At 57.7% G+C, this 21,091-nt stretch overlaps 1 protein-coding gene across 1 annotated transcript in view; it reads left to right on the top strand.

Moving 5' to 3' along the window:
• The window catches only part of DSCAML1 (DS cell adhesion molecule like 1), a 95,099-nt gene that overhangs the window by 61,701 nt on the left and 12,307 nt on the right, over positions 1-21,091 (top strand). Inside the window, exons 4-17 of the mRNA XM_068994519.1 lie at positions 3,462-3,608; positions 4,871-5,149; positions 5,863-6,138; positions 6,649-6,945; positions 8,878-9,150; positions 12,193-12,471; positions 12,684-12,803; positions 12,942-13,118; positions 17,577-17,776; positions 18,092-18,188; positions 18,301-18,429; positions 18,818-18,985; positions 19,146-19,216; positions 20,080-20,320. Coding sequence (XP_068850620.1) covers positions 3,462-3,608; positions 4,871-5,149; positions 5,863-6,138; positions 6,649-6,945; positions 8,878-9,150; positions 12,193-12,471; positions 12,684-12,803; positions 12,942-13,118; positions 17,577-17,776; positions 18,092-18,188; positions 18,301-18,429; positions 18,818-18,985; positions 19,146-19,216; positions 20,080-20,320 — 2,754 coding nt within the window. The remainder of the gene's footprint in view (positions 1-3,461; positions 3,609-4,870; positions 5,150-5,862; positions 6,139-6,648; positions 6,946-8,877; positions 9,151-12,192; positions 12,472-12,683; positions 12,804-12,941; positions 13,119-17,576; positions 17,777-18,091; positions 18,189-18,300; positions 18,430-18,817; positions 18,986-19,145; positions 19,217-20,079; positions 20,321-21,091) is intronic.

The following is a 21,091-nucleotide window of genomic DNA, read 5'->3' as shown; positions in this document are numbered from 1 at the left end:
CGGCTCCTCTTTAACATCTCCACGAGGGAGGGGTGGATGGAGCTTTAATCTCAGTGCCTGGTCCAGGCCCCCTCTGCTCTCAGCATTTGCTGTGGCACGATCTGGGCTCAGCCTGCTGAGATAAAAGGCAGCTCTGGTGCGTGGACACTGATGCCAGCCCACTCCTGTGCCCTGTGTCCCCTGCCCTGCTGGGCACTGCGTCCCGGGGCTCGGGCTGTCCCAGGGAGGGAGGTGGCAATCGGCGCCATGGGGTGGGCAGGAGTTTTCATCCTGGCTGGGTTTTCTGTGGATGTTCCTTGTCCCCAGGCGAGCTCCATGCCGGGCAAATGGCATCGTGGAACAGCAGCCACAGCAGAAAAGTGCCCCTGTGGCAGCGGTGGAAAATTACAGGCTTTGCTCTTTGGGGCTTCCCCCTCTGTGCCTTCCCCCTGGGAGGCGTTTGTCACTTTAAACGTGGCCAGAAATAGCACCAAACAGTTATTGGATTTGTCCGGGATGCCTTGGGATGCACAGGCTCCCAGTATGGCTAATTCATAAACGGTGGCACCTATTGATTCTCCAGCAGTACCAGGGGAAAGTTATCTCATTAGTCTTATGAACTATAAAACGTGCTCCCTCCTGAAGCCCTGACCCCTTGTTTTGATAAATCTATATTGGATAGAGCAGGAGCTGGTAACCTGCATCGACTGTAATCTTTCTCTTGGAACTGGGAGGCCCTTGGGAATGATGCTGGGATTCCAGGGCCACCACTGGCAGCTGGATGTGGGAGAGATGTGTGTGTACTCAGTGAGACCATGCAGGAGAGCCCCCCTCTCACCCTTGTGCTTTTCCCCAGGTGAGGGGCCAGTTCCTGAGAATTTAGGTGGAATTTAGCTTGTGGTGGGCTCTCGGCGGTGTTTGATTCAAGGGCTTGGGTGAGGTATCTCCAAAGGCAGCAGCTCAGGTCTAGCTGGAAGAGTTATTAGAGGCACATCGCTCCAACACGGCCACGGATGTGCTTAATCCTCTGCTTCCTGTAAAGCTTTTCCACCTCCTGGTAGGCAGAAAGATCTGATTTTGCTTGGCGACCTTCGACATTAATCTGCCTGGCAAAGTCAGCAATAAGTCACTTGGGTGAGGTTTGTCGGAGCCACTTACATCAGTCACTGCCCCACATCTCCCCTGAACCAGCAGAACGTTCCTCGACAGAGCCACTTGTCCCTTCCCAGGAAAGAAAGCCAAAGGAGGCCGTGCTGTCAGCTTGGGTAGATCTCACACGTGATGGAACGGTGTCGTGCAAGGGGCAGATGCCTCCTGTTGCTCCACGGTGGAGACGTGGATCCTAAACCTGCAGGATTTCTGCCTGTTCCTGTCCCTGGGGGGGTGTTATGGCTGGAGCCCCATCCCAGAGCCTGCATCTTGGGCACAAGGCTTTGTTTCCAGCCCAGAGCACGGCAGCACAGGGCTGTGGAGCCCCAGGCAGGACCGCGTGTGAGGGTGTGGGCTGGGGCTGCCAGCACTTTCGCAAAATACAACCCCGTTACCATGGCAACCGGCTCCCCCCCGTCTCAAATTCCAGTGCGGCCAATGCTCTCCGCTTACTGGTTTGATGGGAGATGAAAAATTAATGTTTGATTTGCATGTTATCGCAGTGCTGGGGGACCACTCCCCCTGCCCTTCCGCGGGGGCTGTACGGCTCCACCGGCAGTGGAGCAGTGCCCGCACCACCGCACCTCTGGTCCCAGCTGCAGGCTGGTGTGGGGCATCTGCTGCCATGCTGGTGCTCACATGCCGTAGCATGGAGGCTTTGGCTGGTCAGCCCTGGACCCCTCCAAGCAGGGATGGAGTCACAGGGGTGTTGCTGGAGAGGTGGGGATGGCAGCTCCTGCACCCTGTGGGGCTGCCGCTGCTTCCAGGGAGGATCGGCACAGGGTGCCAGTCTGGCGGGTGCCTGTGCCTCTGTTAGCCACAACTGACTGGCATCGTGATTAATTATTTGCTCTTTCTTTGCTGTTTGGAGTCCCTCATGCTCTGGTATCAAGCAGTTGAGTCAAACACGCACATCTGGCTGAGCCACAGCTGGAATAGGTAATGCCAGCACAGCTCGGCATGGCATTGCCTCGGCTCATGCCAGGGACACGCTCTGGCTCCCTGGGTGAGGATCCCTGTTTTCTGCTGGTCTGTCACCTGCAGCACTTGCAGGGAATAGGGCCTGGGGTCCTGCCCAGGGTGTGGGAGCCAGAGTGCTCTGGGAGCATCTGCCCCTTGTCCTCTCTCACTCGTGCTTATTCTGCACTTCTGAGTTTGACCACGGAGCTTTCTTCTTGCCTAAATTGAGAATATCCAGGTGCTTCCAAAAGGTGCTGGAAGTAAAAACTGTTGTTTGGCTTCATCAGCTAGATCCTGGCTTAGCAGGCGTTGTGCAGGACTTCAGGGAGCCATTTGCAGATGTTGCTGATTTACAGGCTGGGTTTAAAGGTTTTCACTCTGAGCATTCAGCTGCACTAAATTACCTTCTGCAGCCATGGGGTTTGGTAGGGGGTGCTTTGGTTGGCACCACGGTGCAGCCGAGCAGATGGAGCATCCCATCCCAGCTGAGACTGGTGCTGGAATAAACCCCAAAGCCCCTCAAAGCTGGGGGTGAAAGCCTTGCTTGGCACAGAGGGGCAGAGCAAAGTGCTTTCCAGGTGGGCAGGGAGCCTCTCCAGAGCCTCGGCTTATCCTGCTCTCCATGTAGCCACTACACAGGCTTTTCTATTCATGTTAATTACTGTTGTAATTCATGATGAATTACAAGGGTCAGGAGCCAGCCAAAGCCTCCTTTCCCTGGTGCCAGGCTCCAAAACCTGCTGGCCTGAGGGGGCTGCTCCGGCAGCGCTGCCGGGGCCGTGCTGCCCTGGCTGCTCTCCCGCCACCCTCCTCCTGGGGCTCAAACATCAGCTCAAGCCCTTATTTGTTTTCACATGATTCTAAGTAAGTTAAGCTAATTATTAACTCAGCGGGACGGATTCACTTTTAATTGCCGCGTTGCCATGGAGCGCGTGGCACCGCGGCGGAGCAGCGTGTGCTGGAGCTTCGTGCCACACGCTCTGCTCACCCTCTGCAGCCACGGCCTGCCTGAATCCGAGCCCTCAGATGGATGGGAGCCCAGGTGTGTGTAAAGACACCCCAGCCCCACCTTTACACCTGGGCAGGTGTGTGTGCTTGGCCAGGGTGAGTGATGGAGTGAGGCTGTGCCCACAAACACAGTTTGTTCTTGCACACACAAGGTTTCTGTGGCTCATCCAACTTTGCCAGCCAGCCTGAAACTTCAGCTAGAGCTGCACCTCGATGTGGTGGAGGTGCAGGAGGTGGAGGAAGGTCCCTCCTTCCCTGCCACAGCTCCAGTGCCAGCTCAGAGTGCTGGGGCTCTGCTTGACCCAGGTGCTCAGCCTGGGGCCAGGGCTGGGTCGCTCACTCTCCTCCTCCCTTTGTGTCTCCAGAAAATAGGTTTTTTATTACTTCTTATGGAGGTTTGTACATATCGGACGTGCAGAAGGAAGATGCCTTGTCCACCTACAGGTGTATCACCAAGCACAAGTACAGCGGGGAGACGCGGCAGAGCAACGGCGCCCGGCTCTCCGTCTCAGGTGAGCACGTGGGGCTGGCAGTGTGGGCGAGGGGCAGGTCCTGTGCCCGGGACGGGGCCCAGCCCTGCCCGACATCCACTCCCCCACTTGCCTGCCCACCCCCCCCGCCTGCCCACAGCACTGCCATCCTGCACAGGGAGCACTGGCCTCGCCACCTCGGGTCCCCGCAGCGAGGGGACATCCCGGTGCGGGGCGGGAGGTGCCGCCGGGGCTGCGCAGGGCGCTGGCAGTGCCTCGGCGGTGCCCCCAGCACGCAGCCCCCCCAAGCCGGGCGCGGCGGTGGCAGTGCCGCGCGTCACCCCGAGCGGGAGGCGATGCGATGTGACAGCCCGCGATGTGAGCAGCCTGACGCGATGTGACGAACATGCAAGCGATACTGCGGCGGAGGCAGTGCAGTCCGGAGTGCCGGGTGTCTCGGGGCGCTCCCGGCTCCGCTGACTGCCCAAATTACTCCGGGAGGGAGTTCGCCCGACTCGCAGCCGCGGCGCCGCTCCCGCCGCTCGGTGCAGCGCGCCCGCTCCCTGCCATATGCTGTTCCCATCCTCGGGTGCTCCCGCATCGGCTCCTCGAATTAACCCCCCGGAGGGCAGGGCAGAGATGGAGGGCTTGCCTGATCTTGCCTCTCGGAGAGCCGCGGGTGCCGGGTCTCAGCCGTGCCCGTCCTGCCGCGTGTCCCAGCGGGGCGTGGGCGTCGCCGGGTGTATCATCCCCAATCCGCGCCTTTCGATCTGGCCCGGTCCCCTCCTGGTCGCTGTCATTATTTACACGTCACGGCGTTTTACTTCTGCTTGGGAGTAATGAAAGAGGTTTCTTTCCCCTGGAATTTAATTTCACGCCTGAGACTTAGTGATTAATTTTCTCCTTTCCCAGCTGCCTGATGGGCCCTTTTCCTTGTAAATTTTGAAATGTGCCACAAAATTTGTGTATTTTGCACCAATTAGGTGTCACCTTGAGTAATTCCTCCCTTACTGAGTTTATTCCTCCCGTCAGCTACTTAAGAAGTGTTTTCCCTCCCACCTCCCCACATGCCTGTTGTCCTGGCTGCCAAAGGCTGTGCTGGCCGGGTGGGACAGGGCACCCCACGCCCAGCATGGATAACGGGGTGCATCCTGCACTCCTGTATGGCAGAGCCACCAGCTCACGAGGATGGGGAGAGCCAGTCCCTCTTGGATGGTGCTGACTGGACTCAGTGGTACCGGTGTCCCTGAGGCACCTCACCCCCTCCTCTTCCCCGGCTGAGCCCAATTCCTCTCCCAACCCAGACCCGGCGGAGTCCATCCCCACGATGTTAGACAGCTTCCAGTCCAGGGAGGTGAAGGCGGGCCGGCTGGTGGAGCTGCCCTGCATCGCCTCGGGCTACCCCAACCCGGCTGTGCGGTGGATCAAGGACGGGCGGCCGCTCCCCGCCGACAGCCGCTGGACCAAGCGCATCACGGGGCTGACCATCAGCGACCTGCGCGTGGAGGACAGCGGCACCTACATCTGCGAGGTGACCAACACCTTCGGCTCCGCAGAGGTCACGGGGACCCTCACGGTCATAGGTGAGAGCCGGCAGGGAGGAGTGGTGGGGGGTTTAGTCCTGCTGCCTTCTGACACGTAAAGCCTTTATCCATATACAGCTTCAGGGGTTTATACAGCTGTATAAACAACAGCCTTGTATTTTGGCACAGTGTTTTGCTCGCTGGAAGCCACTGTCTTGCACGTGTCCGACGTGTTGGGTGCCTCTGTGCTTTGCTTCGTTGATTTACATAAAATTTATGTTGATTTACATAAAATAAGCTCTAGCCAAACAGTAAATACCATCTGGGCAGGCCAAGTATTTATCACGTGCTGTTTTCCTGGGGCTTCCTCCTGTCACCAGGATCCTGGCAGTACCAGAGCCACTGTGCCTGCCTTACCTGGAGCAGCACTGCTGAGCACGGCACCAGCCAGGCACCATCAGCCTGCTGGGAGCCAGCCTGGTGTGTCCCCAGCTCAGCACTGTCCCTGTCACATGGACCTCGTCTTCTTCCAGCCGTCCTGCCACCTCCCCACAGTACCCCCGCTGGGGGCCTGGGGCTGACGTTAAAAGCAGGGGCTGTCAGCAGTGAGGACGGTGGCAGGGCCACCTGCCTCATTGTGCGGTGACATTTAACGCGTAGCCGGGCTGGCGCTCGCGGGGCAGGAGGAGCGGAGAGAGCACAGCGGGGATGAGCTGCCTCCCGCTGCACTGCCCGGCACCGCCAACGCCTCGCCGCTCTCCCCTCTCTCACAGACCCTCTGCGTGTGACCCTCACACCAAAGAAGCTCAAAACAGGCATCGGCAGCACCGTCATCCTCTCCTGTGCCCTCAGCGGGTCCCCCGAGTACGTCATCCGCTGGTACCGCAACACAGACCTGGTGGCGGTGGATGACTACATCTCCATCCGGGGCATCAGCAACGAGACCCTCCTCATCACGGCCGCCCAGAAGAGCCACTCCGGGGCCTACCAGTGCTTCGCCACCCGCAAGTCCCAGACGGCACAGGACTTCTCCATCATCACGCTGGAGGGTGAGCTGGCTTCCCAGGCTGGGGGCTTCTTCCTCTGCCCCTCTCTGAGGGGATGCTTTGTGCATGGCTGAGGGACAGGGAGACCCTCTGGGGTCGGGGTCCTGAGGCTGCTGCCAGCCTGTTCCTGGGCTCTGTGTGCTGTCTGCAGGGGCACAGCATGGCCGGGATGGGGAAGGGCCAAAATAAGTGTTGACTTGCCATCCCCAGCCCCTGGGCACCCCATTCACCAGGCAGCCCTCCCTGATCCAGCTCACTGAGTGTTCGGAAAAGGAATGGGCTCTGCCGAGGGAGGTGTCCCCTGAAGCTGGCATTTGCATCAGCCACCGTGTCCCCTTGCCCCATCTGCATCTCCCTGCCACAGGGATGCCACCACAGCCATGTGTGTGTCACCAGCTGGGCTCCTGTCCCCGCTGAGCCTGGGATGGGAGCTCAGTGCCATCCTGCCAGCGGGTAACTGCTGCTGCCTGTGGCTGCTGCTCCCTGACCCCCGTCCCGCTGGGTGCCCCCCAGATGGGACCCCCCGCATCGTCTCCTCCTTCAGCGAGAAGGTGGTCAACCCCGGGGAGCAGTTCTCCCTGATGTGTGCCGCCAAGGGGGCCCCCCCGCCGACCGTCACCTGGGCGCTGGACGACGAGCCCATCCCGCGGGACAGCGGGCACCGCTCCAACCAGTACACCATGTCTGACGGCACCACTGTGAGCCACATGAACGTGACCAGCCCGCAGATCAAGGACGGCGGCGTGTACCGGTGCACCGCGCGGAACTCGGTGGGCAGCGCCGAATACCAAGCGCGAATAAACGTAAGAGGTGCCTGTCTACTTTTAAATATCAGAATAGGACTTTTACTGGGCTTTTTGGTTTTGTTCTGTTCCCCGGCTGATCGTTCCTCCTCGCCTCTCCCTCTTCATCCCAGCCGTGTGGGTCTCCCTGGCTAACCCAGCCTCTTTCCCTGAGTCCTGCCCAGCTTCTTGCACACTTGCAGGGTTGAGCCTCTCTGATGCTTAACGCAGGGAGTTTAACAAAGTGGAAAGCAATTCCAGAGGCTTGGAGAACTGGAGCTTGGCTTTGTAGGAGTCAAAGGGCAGCGCTGTCCGCATTTGAGTCCACTCTCACCCTGCCAAGCCTTGCCTTGGGGTCTGCACAGGGTGGCCCGGCACCTGCTGAGGGACCCCACGCATGGAGAAGGAGGTGGCAGGTCCGGAGGTGTCCCAGCTCCCCCGTGCTCTCCCAGCCACCCCCATTCCCTACAGGACCCCCACTCATTGGCAGCCACCTCTCCATGACAAACGATGATGAGGCAGCACGTGCAATCGTGGAAAATGAGCTTTGAATTGTCATGTCTGTATTTTCTTTGTCTGCTAAAAGCCATGGCCGAGTTAATCACCGTGTTATTGTGGCTGCAGTGCGTTGCTCGGTGTGTTCCGGGGAGCGCTCTCAGGCACGGGGTATGGTGTAAGCCCCTGCCCATTAATAATCCCCAATTAAAGCTCCCAGGCTTACAGGTGGGAGCAAGACAAGATAAGGGAGCGTTTATTTGTCTGCTGAGAATGAGGGTTGAAGGGCTGTGTTTGTCTGTGTCTCAGGTTTGAAATGGATCTAGTGGCTTTTTGGCTGGGATCCCAGGAGAGTCGGAATTTTGCTGCCGTTTACTGCTGAATTTGGAGGAAGTCCATCCCTCAGCCAGGAGAAGCCAGAGCAGCGTTTGCAATGAGGATGTTCCCTTGTCTCCCTTTTTCCCCTCTCTCAGCTCTTGATGGGCTGTCACTAGATAAGATTCGGGTTTCTTTTTCAGTGGCACAGAGCATGTCCCTCAGACAGGCCTGAGACATGGTTACAGAGCGAGATGCTAATTCCTTTCTTCCTGCTCCTTCTCTTAAAGTGTCCTAGAATGAGAAACACCGTCCAACACCTGATCCTGGGTGTCTGTTAAGCTGTTATCCTGCTACGCCCTCAGGACGAGGAGTCAAGACAGGGTTAATCCTTAGATTACTTTGCTATTTTATGCAGTGGCTGGGAGAACAATGTAATTATTGATGCATGAAACCTCTCCTTTAAAGGCTCACCTGCAGCATTCTCCCAGTCCTTAGGCAGCTCCAAAGCCAGACAGAAACTGGTGGCTGGCTGGCGTTTCAGTGACACCCAGGATGGCAGTGGGGGGTGCAGAAAGGTGGGGCTTAAGGAGGTGAAGTGTGTTTGCCAGGGGAAGTCATGTTCCCATAGCAGCTCTTGCCAAGGATGTTTGGCACAATGCAAGCAGCTTCCTCCTGGGAGAGGCAGAGAGAGGCTGTGATGGTGGCAGAGCTCTCCCCATCTCTCCCATATCTCTGGTGCTGCCAGAGGAGCCGGGCGGAGGCATCCTGGGCAGCCACAGTGCCCAGTGCAGAAACACAGCCACCATCCAACCTTCCCCAATGGGCGGCAGTGGTGTGTGTGGGCTCGGCCTCCCCAGCACTGGGGTGGGATTTGCTGTTTGCAGTGTGGCTGTGACCCAGGAGCACAGCCCTGCTGGCAGGTGAGGGCGAGGAGCTGTAGCTGGAGGTCGCAGCTGAGGAGCGGCTGTCCCCACACACGCTGGGAGGAGCCCGTGCCGCCTCCTCACCCAAAGCAGGCTGGCTCCTGGCTGTCCTGGTCACTCCTCTGCCTGTGAAGCTTGCTCTGGAATAGCAGCAGATCTGCATGCAAGCAAATGGCCCTTCGGAATTAACCTAGCCTGCCTCTCCCTTCCTCCCAAATATGTAGGTCCCCCGAGCATCCGTGCCATGAAGAACATAACAGCGGTCGCGGGTAGGGACACTTTCATCAACTGCAGGGTCATCGGGTACCCCTATTACTCCATCAAATGGTACAAGGACTCTCTGCTGCTGCCCGATAACCACCGCCAAGTGGTCTTTGAGAACGGGACCCTGAAGCTGATGGACGTCCAGAAAGGCATGGATGAAGGAGAGTATCTGTGCAGCGTCCTGATCCAGCCCCAGCTCTCCATCAGCCAGAGCGTCCACGTCACCGTCAAAGGTGAGAGGGTGGGGACGCTGCCCCTGGATGGGAGGGAGGGCTCATCCAGGCTGTGTTTGGGATCTCCCTGCAGTGGGATGGAGGCAGAGGAGCGCGCCACACAGGGAACTGCATGGCCAGGTGGTGGCTGTGCTCTGTAGTCACCAGTCATGGGAGCCCAGCTCAGCCCTCGGGAGCTGGCTTGGCTACCTGGTCCTGCCTGCCGCCGGCAGCTGCCCTGAGCCACGCCATATCCATTTCCCCTTACAAGTGAAGGAGCAAGGATTTATGGTGTAAACATAACGTATTAAAACACCTAACCTTTGCTTGGATCACCTTCACCGATGTTTTTCTGTGTGTGCTAGCTTTTAAAAAAATAACACTCTCGGTCTTCTGAGCGCACAGAACATCTTAAAAGCTTCTCCAGGCCATCAATTATTCAGCCCCATTGAGGGAGCTATCAGTCCTAATGAATTGAGCCGGATGCATTCCCTCCCAGTGACTGGCTGAGATTGCGCTGGGAGCGCGCGGTGCTCCCGGATCTCCCATCCTCAGGAGTTGTGGGGTCACCTCCGCCCGTCGCCAGCTCGGTGTTTGCAGTAAATCATTCAGACAAACACGGCGGCGCTGGGGACGGAGCCGGCCAATTGCCGTCCTGCCTCTCACCCAGCGGGGAATTCGTGCACTGGATTTACTCTGATCCCCCTCCCTCCCCTCCCCGCCACCATTTTCTTATTAGGAATCAGGTTAGCGAGAGAGCGCATGAAGCTGATTAGAGTTGCTACCACTTGATTAGCTAATGCTCTTCTCCAAGGCTTCCAAAGGGGAGAGGAGGCTCTGGATAACCTGTCTAAGGGCAGTGCGGGGAGGTCTTCTTGCCCCTGGGGTCTGCAGGGCTTGGCCAGCCCTGCTTTCCTCACCTCACATAAATCCCTGTCCATGTGGAGCCCCAGGGCTTGGAAAGAGACCAGAGATGCCGGTCTTGTCTTGGGACAAGTGGGACAGGCAGGGCTGATGTGGGGAGACCATCTCGGGATGTTTGTGAACAGTTAAATAACGGGATTCGCCGGAGGGGTGCAGGATGCTGAAGTTCAGCTGAGGATCTGTGTATCCTGGGAAGCCACTGCTACTGAACCCTTCCAAATGTGGATTTACTGCCTTGATTAGTGGCCAGTGATGGGCTGAGGAAGGCAAGCAGGCAGGAGCATGGTGCAGCACAGGCCAGACATCTTCATTCTGCTGCTGGATATTTACACCCAGCCCCACTGGCTGAATTCCTCATTTCCTCCAGCCCGTGGATAAAAGGCCTGTGGAAAAGAATAGCAAAGGCCCTAGAAGAGAGTCAGAGAGTGAATAAACATAACTGTGTAGCACAAGGAGCACGGGGTGCCGTGGAGCACCATAAAGCTTTTATGGCCCCAAGTGCCTGGTGACCACATGAAATGCCACCAGTGAGTTATGCAGGTCCTTCCGATCACGCAGCAGTAAAAGCTTTACAATTCCCTCTGGCGCTGCTCCCCCAGGAACAGGGATGTGCAGGCAGCCCCCAGCCCTGTTCATGAGGCACCACCCCCATCTCGTGCTGAGGGAAGCTCCTGCCCAGGTGTAGCTGCTGCTGCTTAGCCAGGGGACCCCAGGATCCCAGTTTCAAACTTCCCTGCTCTGTAGGGCTTTGCTGCTCGGGGGTGCTGCTGGGGCCTCCTCCTTGCGCTTCCCCAGAAGCACAATCCAAAATCCAGCCTCCTCCAAGGTGCCCTGACAGCTCCTTATTCCAGCAGACATCTTTGAAGGTTTTAATTAATCCCATGTGGGTTGGTGCCATCCTGGGGCTCCTGCTCGGGTGGCTGTAGCATTTTGGGAAGCACAGGGCTGACACGGTGCCCGGGCACTGTGGGGTGATGCTTTACCCCATGGGAAGGCAGAGGCTGTTCTCTGGGGTGCTCTCTGGACTGGAGCTGCTGGGATGGGCTCTGCGGTGGCACCGTGGGCAAGGTGCTCTGGGCTGCAGCCAAACGAGAGCCTGGAAGCTCTGGAGAAAGGAGAATCGCAGCAGAAGCAATCTGGGAAGGAAAGGGGAGTTGTGAGCTCCGTTTGTGGGAAGCTGGAGCAGGGAGAGCTCGTCTGTCGGCCGGAGGGGCGTGTTTGGAGAGGTGCGGATCCACAAGCCCATCCCCGCTCTGCAATAGACTGCAGTGCATTCCCAATTAATTATTCATTAATTATGGAAAACAGGCAGCACTGGCTCCATGGCTCCGGCAGCTCGAGCCACGTTGCTGTAGCCGCCAGAGGGACAGGCCGGCCCTGCCTGTACCCTGCCTGCCTGGTGGCAGTGGCTCCCACCTGGGGGACAGTGACAGCCCCTGCTTGCCTGTGCGCTGGACCAGGGAGCAGTGCCAAAACCTGAGGGATGGGATGGGCACAGGGTGGAGGTGGGAGCCCATGGAAGTGCGTGGGGGTACAGGGAGCTGCCCCCGTGCCTGCATGAGAGGGCAGCTCCCCACTGCCAAAGGGACAATTGGCAGCCTGCTAATTTAATTATGGAGACTGCAGAACGAGGATCACATCTACCAGGTGCTGAGCCTTGTTAAGCTAATTGTCTCCCTCTCTCCGCTTTCTTCCCCCTCCCACATTGCCAGAGATGCTGCGGTTGCCTAATTAAGTTATCAGAAAGATAATGGCTGGTTCTGAATCCAGCACCTTTAAGAAAAGCATCCATCTAATAATGGCTTTTCTGGGAGTGGATAAATGCTGAGGTGGAATTTCGGGTGGCACGTGCTGGGGGTGGCCGGGGCTTTCCCCAGTGCAGGGTCAGCGTTTCTCCATCCCGCTCTCAGCAGGGTGGCCCTGCCAGGTGGGAGAAGTTTTCCTGCTGTTCTCTGCTTGATGGCACCTCCTGCTGTCCCCTGGCCTTGTTCCTGGTGGACTCAAAAGCCTCTCTTATTTTCTGGGCTGCTTCTCCTCCTGGGAGAGCACCTTCCCCAAGCCCCACTGCAGCCCATCCCCACTGCAGGAAGGCTTTCCTGGGATGGGCTCTCCAGCGTTCTCTGCCTCTCTCCTCGACAGTCCCTCCGCTGATCCAGCCCTTCGAGTTCCCACCTGCCTCCATCGGACAGCTCCTCTACATCCCCTGCGTGGTCTCCTCTGGGGACATGCCCATCCACATCACCTGGAGGAAGGACGGGCACGTCATCCTCTCCGGCTCTGGGGTCACCATCGAGAGCAAGGAATTCATGAGCTCCCTGCAGATCTCCAGTGTCTCCCTCAAGCACAACGGGAACTACACCTGCATTGCCAGCAACGACGCTGCCACCGTCAGCCGGGAGCGGCAGCTCATCGTGCGGGGTGAGCCTGGGGGGTGACCCGGCCGCCTGCATCCCACCCGGTCCGGTGGGAGAGGGAGGGTGGGCAGCGAGGGAGGGGCAGCTCACTGGGGAGCAAAGGGAATTTGGGAGGGTGAGGAGATATGGCACTCCTGTGCCCGCAGGCACTGGGGAATTGTAGGGATCTGATGGGGATTTTCCTACAGTGACCGTCCTTTCTCCCAAACTCCTCAGTGCCTCCTCGTTTTGTGGTCCAACCCAACAACCAAGATGGCATTTACGGAAAAGCCGGGGTGCTGAACTGCTCTGTTGACGGGTACCCCCCACCGAAAGTCATGTGGAAGCACGCTAAAGGTAGGGATGGGTCACGGCAGTGTGTGGGGGTGTCACCAGGGGCTGGGGACAGTCCCTTGGGCACAGCCACCTCAGCTCCAAGCCTCGTGAGTGCTCCTCTGCCTCAGCTGAACTTGGTGTCTCTGTGTCCCCTCCTAGGAAGTGGCAACCCCCAGCAGTACCACCCCATCCCCCTGACGGGCCGCATCCAGATCCTGCCCAACAGCTCCCTGCTCATCCGCCACGTGCTGGAGGAGGACATCGGCTACTACCTCTGCCAGGCCAGCAACGGCGTGGGCACGGACATCAGCAAGTCCATGTTCCTCACCGTCAAGAGTAAGTACCTGGGGCTGCGCCGCGGGGCATCGTCACGGGGACAGGGACCTGCTCCTGCCACGGCAGCGACCAGGGCAGCAGAGGTGGGCACGGTGAGGGTGGCTGTGGGATGTGGGGTCACCAGCAGAGCCTGGTCCGGTGCAGCCTCTTCCTCTGTTCTGAGGGATTCCAACCGCACCAGCCGCGCTCTGGCCTCGGCTCCGCGCATCCCCACGATCGATGCAGGGCATGGGAGGGCATTGATTCCTCCCCTCCAGGGACCCGCTTCCCTTTTGCTATTAAACACACTTTGTCTTTAATAAAACCAAGCAATCAATCTACATCATCCAGGAGGAAAGGAAATAGCTGGGCTGCTTTGACAGGGATGGGCTGGGAAGTGTTGTTAGACACCGTGTTTGAACTGTGTGTGTTATTGGATTGCTCTCCCGTTGCTATCAGCAGAATGTATAATTGCCAGCTTCGTGTTATTTATTGGGCTCGTTGCTGCCAGGAGCATTCAAACCTCCAAAAGGAGGTGGTGGAGGGGGTCCAGCCCCATCACCCTCACTCCTGGTGTCTCCAGAAGGGGCTGGGGCTGGGGTTGGGACTGGGCCCAGAAGGACTAAACTTTGCCCTGATCATGCTGGGCATGAGGCAGCGAGCACACTGTGCCAGAGGGGATGGACGCTGCAGGTGAAGCCGTGGGAGCCACCATCCCCTGGTTGTCCCCCTGGGATGCCGTGGGCAGATGGGATGTGCAGCCCTCTCTGGTCACCACCATGCCCTGACCTCCCCAGCCCGGTGCTTTCTCTCCCGACACCAGCAGCTGTTTCTCTCAGGGGCTTCTCCCCTCCCCACCCAGCCTCTGCCTTTGCAGGTTCCCATTCCCCTCCCTGTCAGCTGTTTAATTTATCCCTCCGACTGATGAATCAAACCCAGCGACTTCAAACAAGGCACTTCAATGAGGTGCAGGTACAAAGTCAAGGCGATTAATCCCGAGCGAGTGTGCGAAGTCTGGGAGCCCGAACTGGTGCCGTGTCCCTGCTATCTCCTGTAATTGCATCCCAGGACAGGTTGCTTGCTGACTTGAATAGCACATAACCTTATTATGCGAGTGCTTTTGCATCTCCCGGAGCCCTCGCCGCCTTTGAAAAGGGTTGGATGAATAGGTAGACGAAGCGCCACAGCCAATTAAGCATTAGATGGGCTCTTTGTTTTGTTTCATTTTGGGGTTTTTGTTTGTTTAGTGAAATGTCAGCCCAATTAAAGGGAGATCAGCACTGGCTTTCCCTGAAAGTCAGGCCACAGCGAACCGAGTTAAATGAGAGTTAATCAGAGCCCAAACAAAGCGTGCTGGCCGTCAGCAGGGGAGAGGGGAGTGCCACAGCCAGCTGGTGTCACACATCCCCTGCCCTGATAGCAGCAAGGGGCCCTGGGGAGAGGTGGGACAGCCAGGTAACACACTGGACAGTGTGTGCTGTCCTGGCCGAGTTCCATGGACTTGGCAGAGCCAGGAGGAGCTGGATGCCGCTTTGGTCAGCGGGTGGGCGAGGAGAGCCACCAGATTTGCTTGGGGAATGTCACCCATGGAGTGGAGGCCTTCCTGTCCCTGGGTGCCATGTCCCCTGGGCTCCCACACCATGGCAGCCTGTCCTTCCCTGCTCTGGGAAGGAGCTCGCCAGCACCCAGCCGGGCGCAGCGCCGAGTGGAAGGTGGGGAGTGCTGGAGTATCCGAGCGTGTGCCCGAGGGGACAGCGGGCTGGGCTGGGCGCAGGTGAGGGGCCCAGCAGCACGTGATAAATGCATTTAGCACATGGCTGCACACCTGCCCGGGTGTCGAGAGCGCGTGGGGTGGGGACGGTCACGTCCTCGGGGGTCCTGCCAGCTGTGCCAGGGCGGCAGCGCCCTGGGCACTGGGGAGGGGGCTCCTCTGCCTGCTCCGTGCCAGCACCTCGATGCCAGGGGTCCAGCCGGGGGGCAGGGAGAGGGGTCTCTGTCTGTGGTCGTGGCACAGCCCTGTTTGGAAGTTCGCTGCCACACGGCACGAGCATAACTGATTGCTTCCATGCAATTTGAATTAATCTCATGCTTCAGGTGAAACTCAGCTAATCAGTGTAGAAAGGAAGCTGAGACGGGTGCAATCAAATTAACATCACAGAGCCAGCTCCAAACAAGAAAGAGGGGGGCGAGGGAGGCAGGCACAGCCCTTGTCACCCTTGTCACTGTTCTCATTCAGTTGTCACCAGCGCTCTGCGAAGCAGCTCGTGCCCCAGCCGGGTGTGGGACAGCGGAGCGTGCTGGTGGCTGTCGGCTTCCTTTGTTCCCAGGCTTATCTCTGCCCAGCCAGAGGGACCAGCCGATGGTTGTGGCCTTGTTAACAAGGCCGTGGGCACAGGGAGAGGCTGGGGGGTGGGTGGGCCCTGGTGGGCACCGAATGGAGGGCACAGAAGGCGTTGGAGGTGAGCTCTTCCAAAGGAAGCCTGTCTGCCCATAGTGCTGCATGAGTTGTGGCTGATGCCCCACTACTGATGCCCCTGCACCCAGGAAGGGGTCACAGACTGGTCAGGAGCAGCCCCCAGCCACCCTCGGAGGTCCTTGCAGCCAGTCCCAAGCAATGTGATCCCTCTGTAAGCTGCAGAGCTGCTCCAGGGCAGGTGTTGGGCACCAGTGCCCCAATCTGTGCTATCTTCACAGCTGCTTGGGGTTTCCTTGGGGCTTGTTGTGCTCTTTTCCTGCTCTGGACTACGTGCAGCTCCCTTGGGACCCTGGCAATTGAGAGAAGTTGATATGTTTACATCCAAGGAGCTGCTTTTAATCAAACATCAATAAGTGCGTTTCAGCGAAGCAGAGCCTGAAACGGAGCTCCTCTCGTGGGGCCTCTGCTCACTGGGAAGGGGCTGGTGTAGCCAAGGCTGCTGCAGCCCTGAGGGGCTGTCCTGCCCCTCCGGCCCCACAGCCACACACCCTCTGCTGCTGCACTGTCCTCCAGGCTGGGCTGAATGAGGGCTGAGTGCAGGGACCACATCCCCAGTGCCCCTGTTTGCCAAATAGCAGGGTGACCTCTCGATGGTTTTCTATGGCAGGAGATGGGCACAGTGGGCAGGAGCCTGGCAAGGGTTGCCAAAGTGCCAGGACTGGGTGCTGAGCCCCTGATCCGGCTGTGTGTGCTCTTGTGCTGTGCTGTGCAGTCAGCCCTGCTTTGGGGCAGGGGCAAGAGCCCCTGGCTGTCACTGTGCTCTGTCCTCACACCGATGGGATGCTGGGACAGTCCTTCCCAGGCCTCCCTCTGTGCCAGTGTATCCCTGACCTGGTGCTGCAGGCAGGCAGAGGTGTCAGAGCTGGGGATGGGACAGGGCAGATTTAGGAGAAGTCTTGGGCTGTTTCTTGTAACCCTTGGTGCCCCAGGCCACAACATCCCTGCTCTTTGCCATCCCCTGCCAGCTCAGGGGGGGCCGTGCTCCCCTTGGGGCAGGATTGTCACACTGGGAACCAGGCTGGGCACCAGGCTGGGCACTGCACTGTCCTGCACCCCGCGAACTCCGGCAACTCCGGAGGAAAGGTTTTCTTGGCTGTTAATTGAATTACATTGCCACAGAAAGCCGAGGAGTCGTAGCTCATTAGAGCCTCCTGTGTCCCATTAGAACAGTGTGTGTTGCCTTTGCGGATTGTCATTATCATACATTACTGCAGGACTCAGCACTGCTGTTTGTTTATGCATTACATTTTTTTCTGCTTACCCAGCCTGCCCTCGGTCCCCCAGCCCATTCCTCCTGTGTGGTGCCTGCCACAGCCAGCCCACTGCATGGCACTGGACTGGCACAAAGGGCTTGGCTCTTGGAGCAGGGAAGAGCCAGGCCAGGGATCAGTACAGCATCCTCACAGCACAGATCAGCCATCCCCATCTGTGCTGCACCCACTGCTCGAGTACCTCTGGGTTCTGCCCCCCAGCCGGGTGGTGACCACAGCATAGGGTGTCCCCACTGGCCCTGTTTGCATATTGGGGGGGCTATGAAAAAAAAAAATCATCTCTGGCATCTGCAATGCAAAGGCGGCCTTGCTGATGGGAAATCACACTCTGTATTCTGCCCAGGTTTATATGAGTGAATTATGCAAATCCGTGATGGAAAACATTCTTCCTCTCATCCTCGGGAGTGTAAAACCTTAGTCAATAATTCATACCCGCACGTCTCAGACTGGAGGCTTTCTCTTCATTATAGTGTGCACTTGGTTATTTGTCTTTCACGTTTTATTGTCTACCCCGGTGTAATGCTATGCATTATAAAATTTATCTGCTTCATTATTTTATGATCCTGAGCTGTATAATGCAGCGAGACGGTTCCGCTTCGGGCTGCGGGGCCTCTCGGTGAGAGCCGCATGCGCCGTGTCCTCGGTGGGTCCGTGGGCTCTGCGGGGCCGGGCAGCCACAGGTGGCACCCGCCCATCCCCCGGGCACACAGGTGACACTTGGCCTCCCCGCAGTCCCAGCCATGATCACCTCCCACCCCAACACCACTATCGCCATCAAGGGCCAGACCAAGGAGCTGAACTGCACGGCGCGGGGCGAGCGGCCCATCATCATCCGCTGGGAGAAGGGGGACACCGTCATCGACCCCGACCGCAACATGCGCTACGCCATCACCACCAAGGACAACGGCGACGAGGTCATCTCCACCCTCAAGGTGAGGGCTGGGGGTTCTGCACCTGCCTGGGCTGCCGGGGGTCTCCCTGGGTGTTGGAGGGAAGAAGGAGGGTGCGGGGAGGGTGTGGGTGGTCCCCAGTGGGTGTCACAAAGCCTGGCACTGTGCTGGGCTTCCTGGGTGGCAAAGCCGAGCCCAGTGGTGGGGGGCGGGGGGGGTGTTAGGAATGCCGTGGGAGGGATTGCAGCTCCAGGAAGTGGCACTGTGGTGGCAGCAGGCAGTGATGGCAGGGGAATGCAGGGGACAGTGCTGGGGGAACTCAGTCTGAATTGGCTCCTCTCCCTGGAACATTGGCAGCTGAAACCAGCCGACCGCGGGGACTCCGTCTTCTTCTCCTGTCACGCCATCAACTCCTACGGCGAGGACAGAGGCTTAATCCAGCTCACTGTGCAAGGTACTCCATACCCCGTGCGTGAGTCCTGTGGTGCACAGCCTTGCTGGGAGGGTCCCCCTGCTCCCGTGGGGCTTCCCTGCCTATGTCCCTAATCTGCCTGCGTGTCCCCAAGAGCCCCCTGACCCACCGGAGCTGGAGATCCGTGAGGTGAAAGCCCGGAGTATGAATTTGAGGTGGACGCAGCGGTTCGACGGCAACAGCATCATCACCGGGTTCGACATCGAGTACAAGAACAAGTCAGGTGGGTGACAGTGATGTCCCCTCCCCATGCCACAGTGGGCTGGGGGCTGGCCTGCACAGGCAGGTGTGGGACTGCCCCACCGGTGCCTCCAAGGGAATATTCTGCATCCCGGCTCCTTTGATGAAGAAAGGAAAGAGCGGCATTAATGAAATATGGTAATTTCTGTTGGATGGGAGCATTTGAAAGGGAATATTAAAAGAGACAATATTTGCAGAAAGTTGAACCCCGATGCACAACAGCGAGAGAGGGAAGCAGCACCTCTCCAGGGGCAGAAAAGCTGCAGGTGCTTGGGGGACCTCACCTGCCTGAGCACGGCCCCCTCGGCACTGTGGACTCCGCGACAGGATTCAGGTGCTGACCCTCCTGCCTCGCTCCTCTGCTCTTCCAGATTCCTGGGATTTCAAGCAGTCTACACGCAACATCTCCCCGACCATCAACCAGGCGAACATCGTGGACCTGCACCCCGCCTCCGTGTACAGCATCCGCATGTACTCCTTCAACAAGATCGGCCGCAGCGAGCCCAGCAAGGAGCTCACCATCAGCACTGAGGAAGCAGGTGCCGCTCTGGGCTCCTGGGGATGGTGGGCAGGGGGAACATGGGGGCTGCAGCCTGTGGGGAAGCTGGCAGAGGTACAGCTCTCCTAAAGCCAGGGGTTTTCCTGCTGAGGAGCTCCTGAACCTTCTCAATGTGCTTTTTCGTGCTGGTCTCTCCGCAGCTCCCGATGGCCCTCCGATGGATGTCACCTTGCAGCCGATCACGTCCCAGAGCATCCAGGTCACCTGGAAGGTGAGTGAGGCCAGGATGGTGTGTGGGCTTTCCCTGGCCATGGGGACTTGGCCAAATGCTGTCCCAGCTTGTCCTGAGAACCAGCATGTCATCGATGTTACAAGAATCAGGAAGAATTCCCCAGGAAAAAGGAAAAGTGGAGGCTGGGCAAGCAGCTCACCTTATTGCACAGGGCTCTTATCAGTCATGTTTTACAACAAGCTCATTATGTCATAGGGTGTCCGTGGGGGACCATGGGGCAGAGACGATAAATATGTAAAAACTGAGGTGCTGGGTTGTGAAGCATTCGAGCAGAGATCAATAAAACTTAGAATCGGATTTATTTTTCCAAAGCTGCCTAATGAAAAATAAAATTGATTATAAAGTTAGGACTTGGGAATGAACTGCTAAGTCAATAAATTTAGGGTTCCAGCTTCTCCCCCCTCCCCTTAAGCACTGAAAAACAGATTAATGAAAAGTAAGATTCACTTGAAAGATAAGTCACTTCGTTTTAGGAGTATTTCAGCAAGATGGATCGCCCTGGCATTGTAACATAAATTTGCAATCAACCCTATCGATTTCTTAATGCTTCAGAGAAATATTGTTAAGATTGATCTCAATCTGGCCCCTCAGGCTGCCAGACTTGGGATTTCTCCTGCTCTGGCTGGGGACTGGTGCTGTCTGGGCAGCACTTTCCTCTCTGGTGGCTCTGAGGAGCTGATGGACCTTTTTTATCACTATTTTGCCACTCAGTGAAAAGTGGGGAGGGAAAAAAACTTGAAAGCCTTGAGAAAAGCCTCTGGGGAGAGGTGGGTCGGGGCACAGAGCCCTGTGAGCCTCCCACCCCTGTGACACCGCTCTGTTCTGCCCTCGTTGTCCCTCAGGCCCCGAAGAAGGAGCTGCAGAACGGGGTGATCCGTGGCTACCAGATTGGCTACCGGGAGAACAGCCCAGGCAGCAACGGGCAGTACAGCATCGTGGAGATGAAGGCCACGGGGGACAGCGAGGTTTACACGCTGGACAACCTCAAGAAGTTTGCGCAGTACGGGGTGGTGGTGCAGGCGTTCAACCGCGCGGGCACGGGGCCTTCGTCCAGCGAGATCAACGCCACCACGCTGGAGGACGGTAAGGGTGGCCCGGTGACCAAGCCAGGCACCCTGGTCCCCAGGGCCAGGCCCCCCCAGGGGGACCCTCAGTTGATCCCCATCCCGTCACAAGCAGGTCTGGGGCGGTGGCCGTGTGCGCCCTCCCAGCTCCCTGGGAGCGCAGGGGTATCAGGACGCCCGTGGCACTGGGTTTGTGGCACAATTAAAGGGTGCAAGGTGGATTTAGGCACTGTTGAAGTGTCAGGCAGGGTTCCATCTGGGACACGGTCGCTGATTGGCCTCGGTCATTTTAAAAACAATGAGGAAAAAGTTTTGCAGTGCGTTTGCTCAGCAGTTTTTCATTCTTAATTAAGGCTCTCGTTAGCCTGTCAAACCGCGATCGTTTCCTGGCTGCATTAGCACTCCTCCCGGGGTATTCAAGGGCCCCTGTTTTAGCAATAGTGTCTTTTCCATAATTATATTACCTTCATTTCGTTCAAACGGACTATCTGTATTAGTTTATTATACTCTGTCCCTAATTACATGGTGCTTATATTTTTGCACCTAAGTAATATGAAACAATAATCATTTTCAAAGAGGATCGTTACGGTGATGTATTATCATTTAAATGCTCATAAAAATTAGAGTTACCTCTTGCGGGGCAATGGGATCTAATTACCTCGCATCCAGCCAGCTCTCCCACTCTCCCCTCGCTGGGTAGCATCCTCCCCGTCACCACCAGCACAGGGTGTACACCCACCTCACTGGCCCAGGAGAAGGAAAACTGCATGTTGGAGGCAGGGCACTGCCA

Source organism: Aphelocoma coerulescens, chromosome 24, assembly GCF_041296385.1.
Source record: "Aphelocoma coerulescens isolate FSJ_1873_10779 chromosome 24, UR_Acoe_1.0, whole genome shotgun sequence".
NCBI lineage: Eukaryota > Metazoa > Chordata > Aves > Passeriformes > Corvidae > Aphelocoma > Aphelocoma coerulescens.
This window is presented reverse-complemented; position numbering and strand designations above follow the sequence as displayed.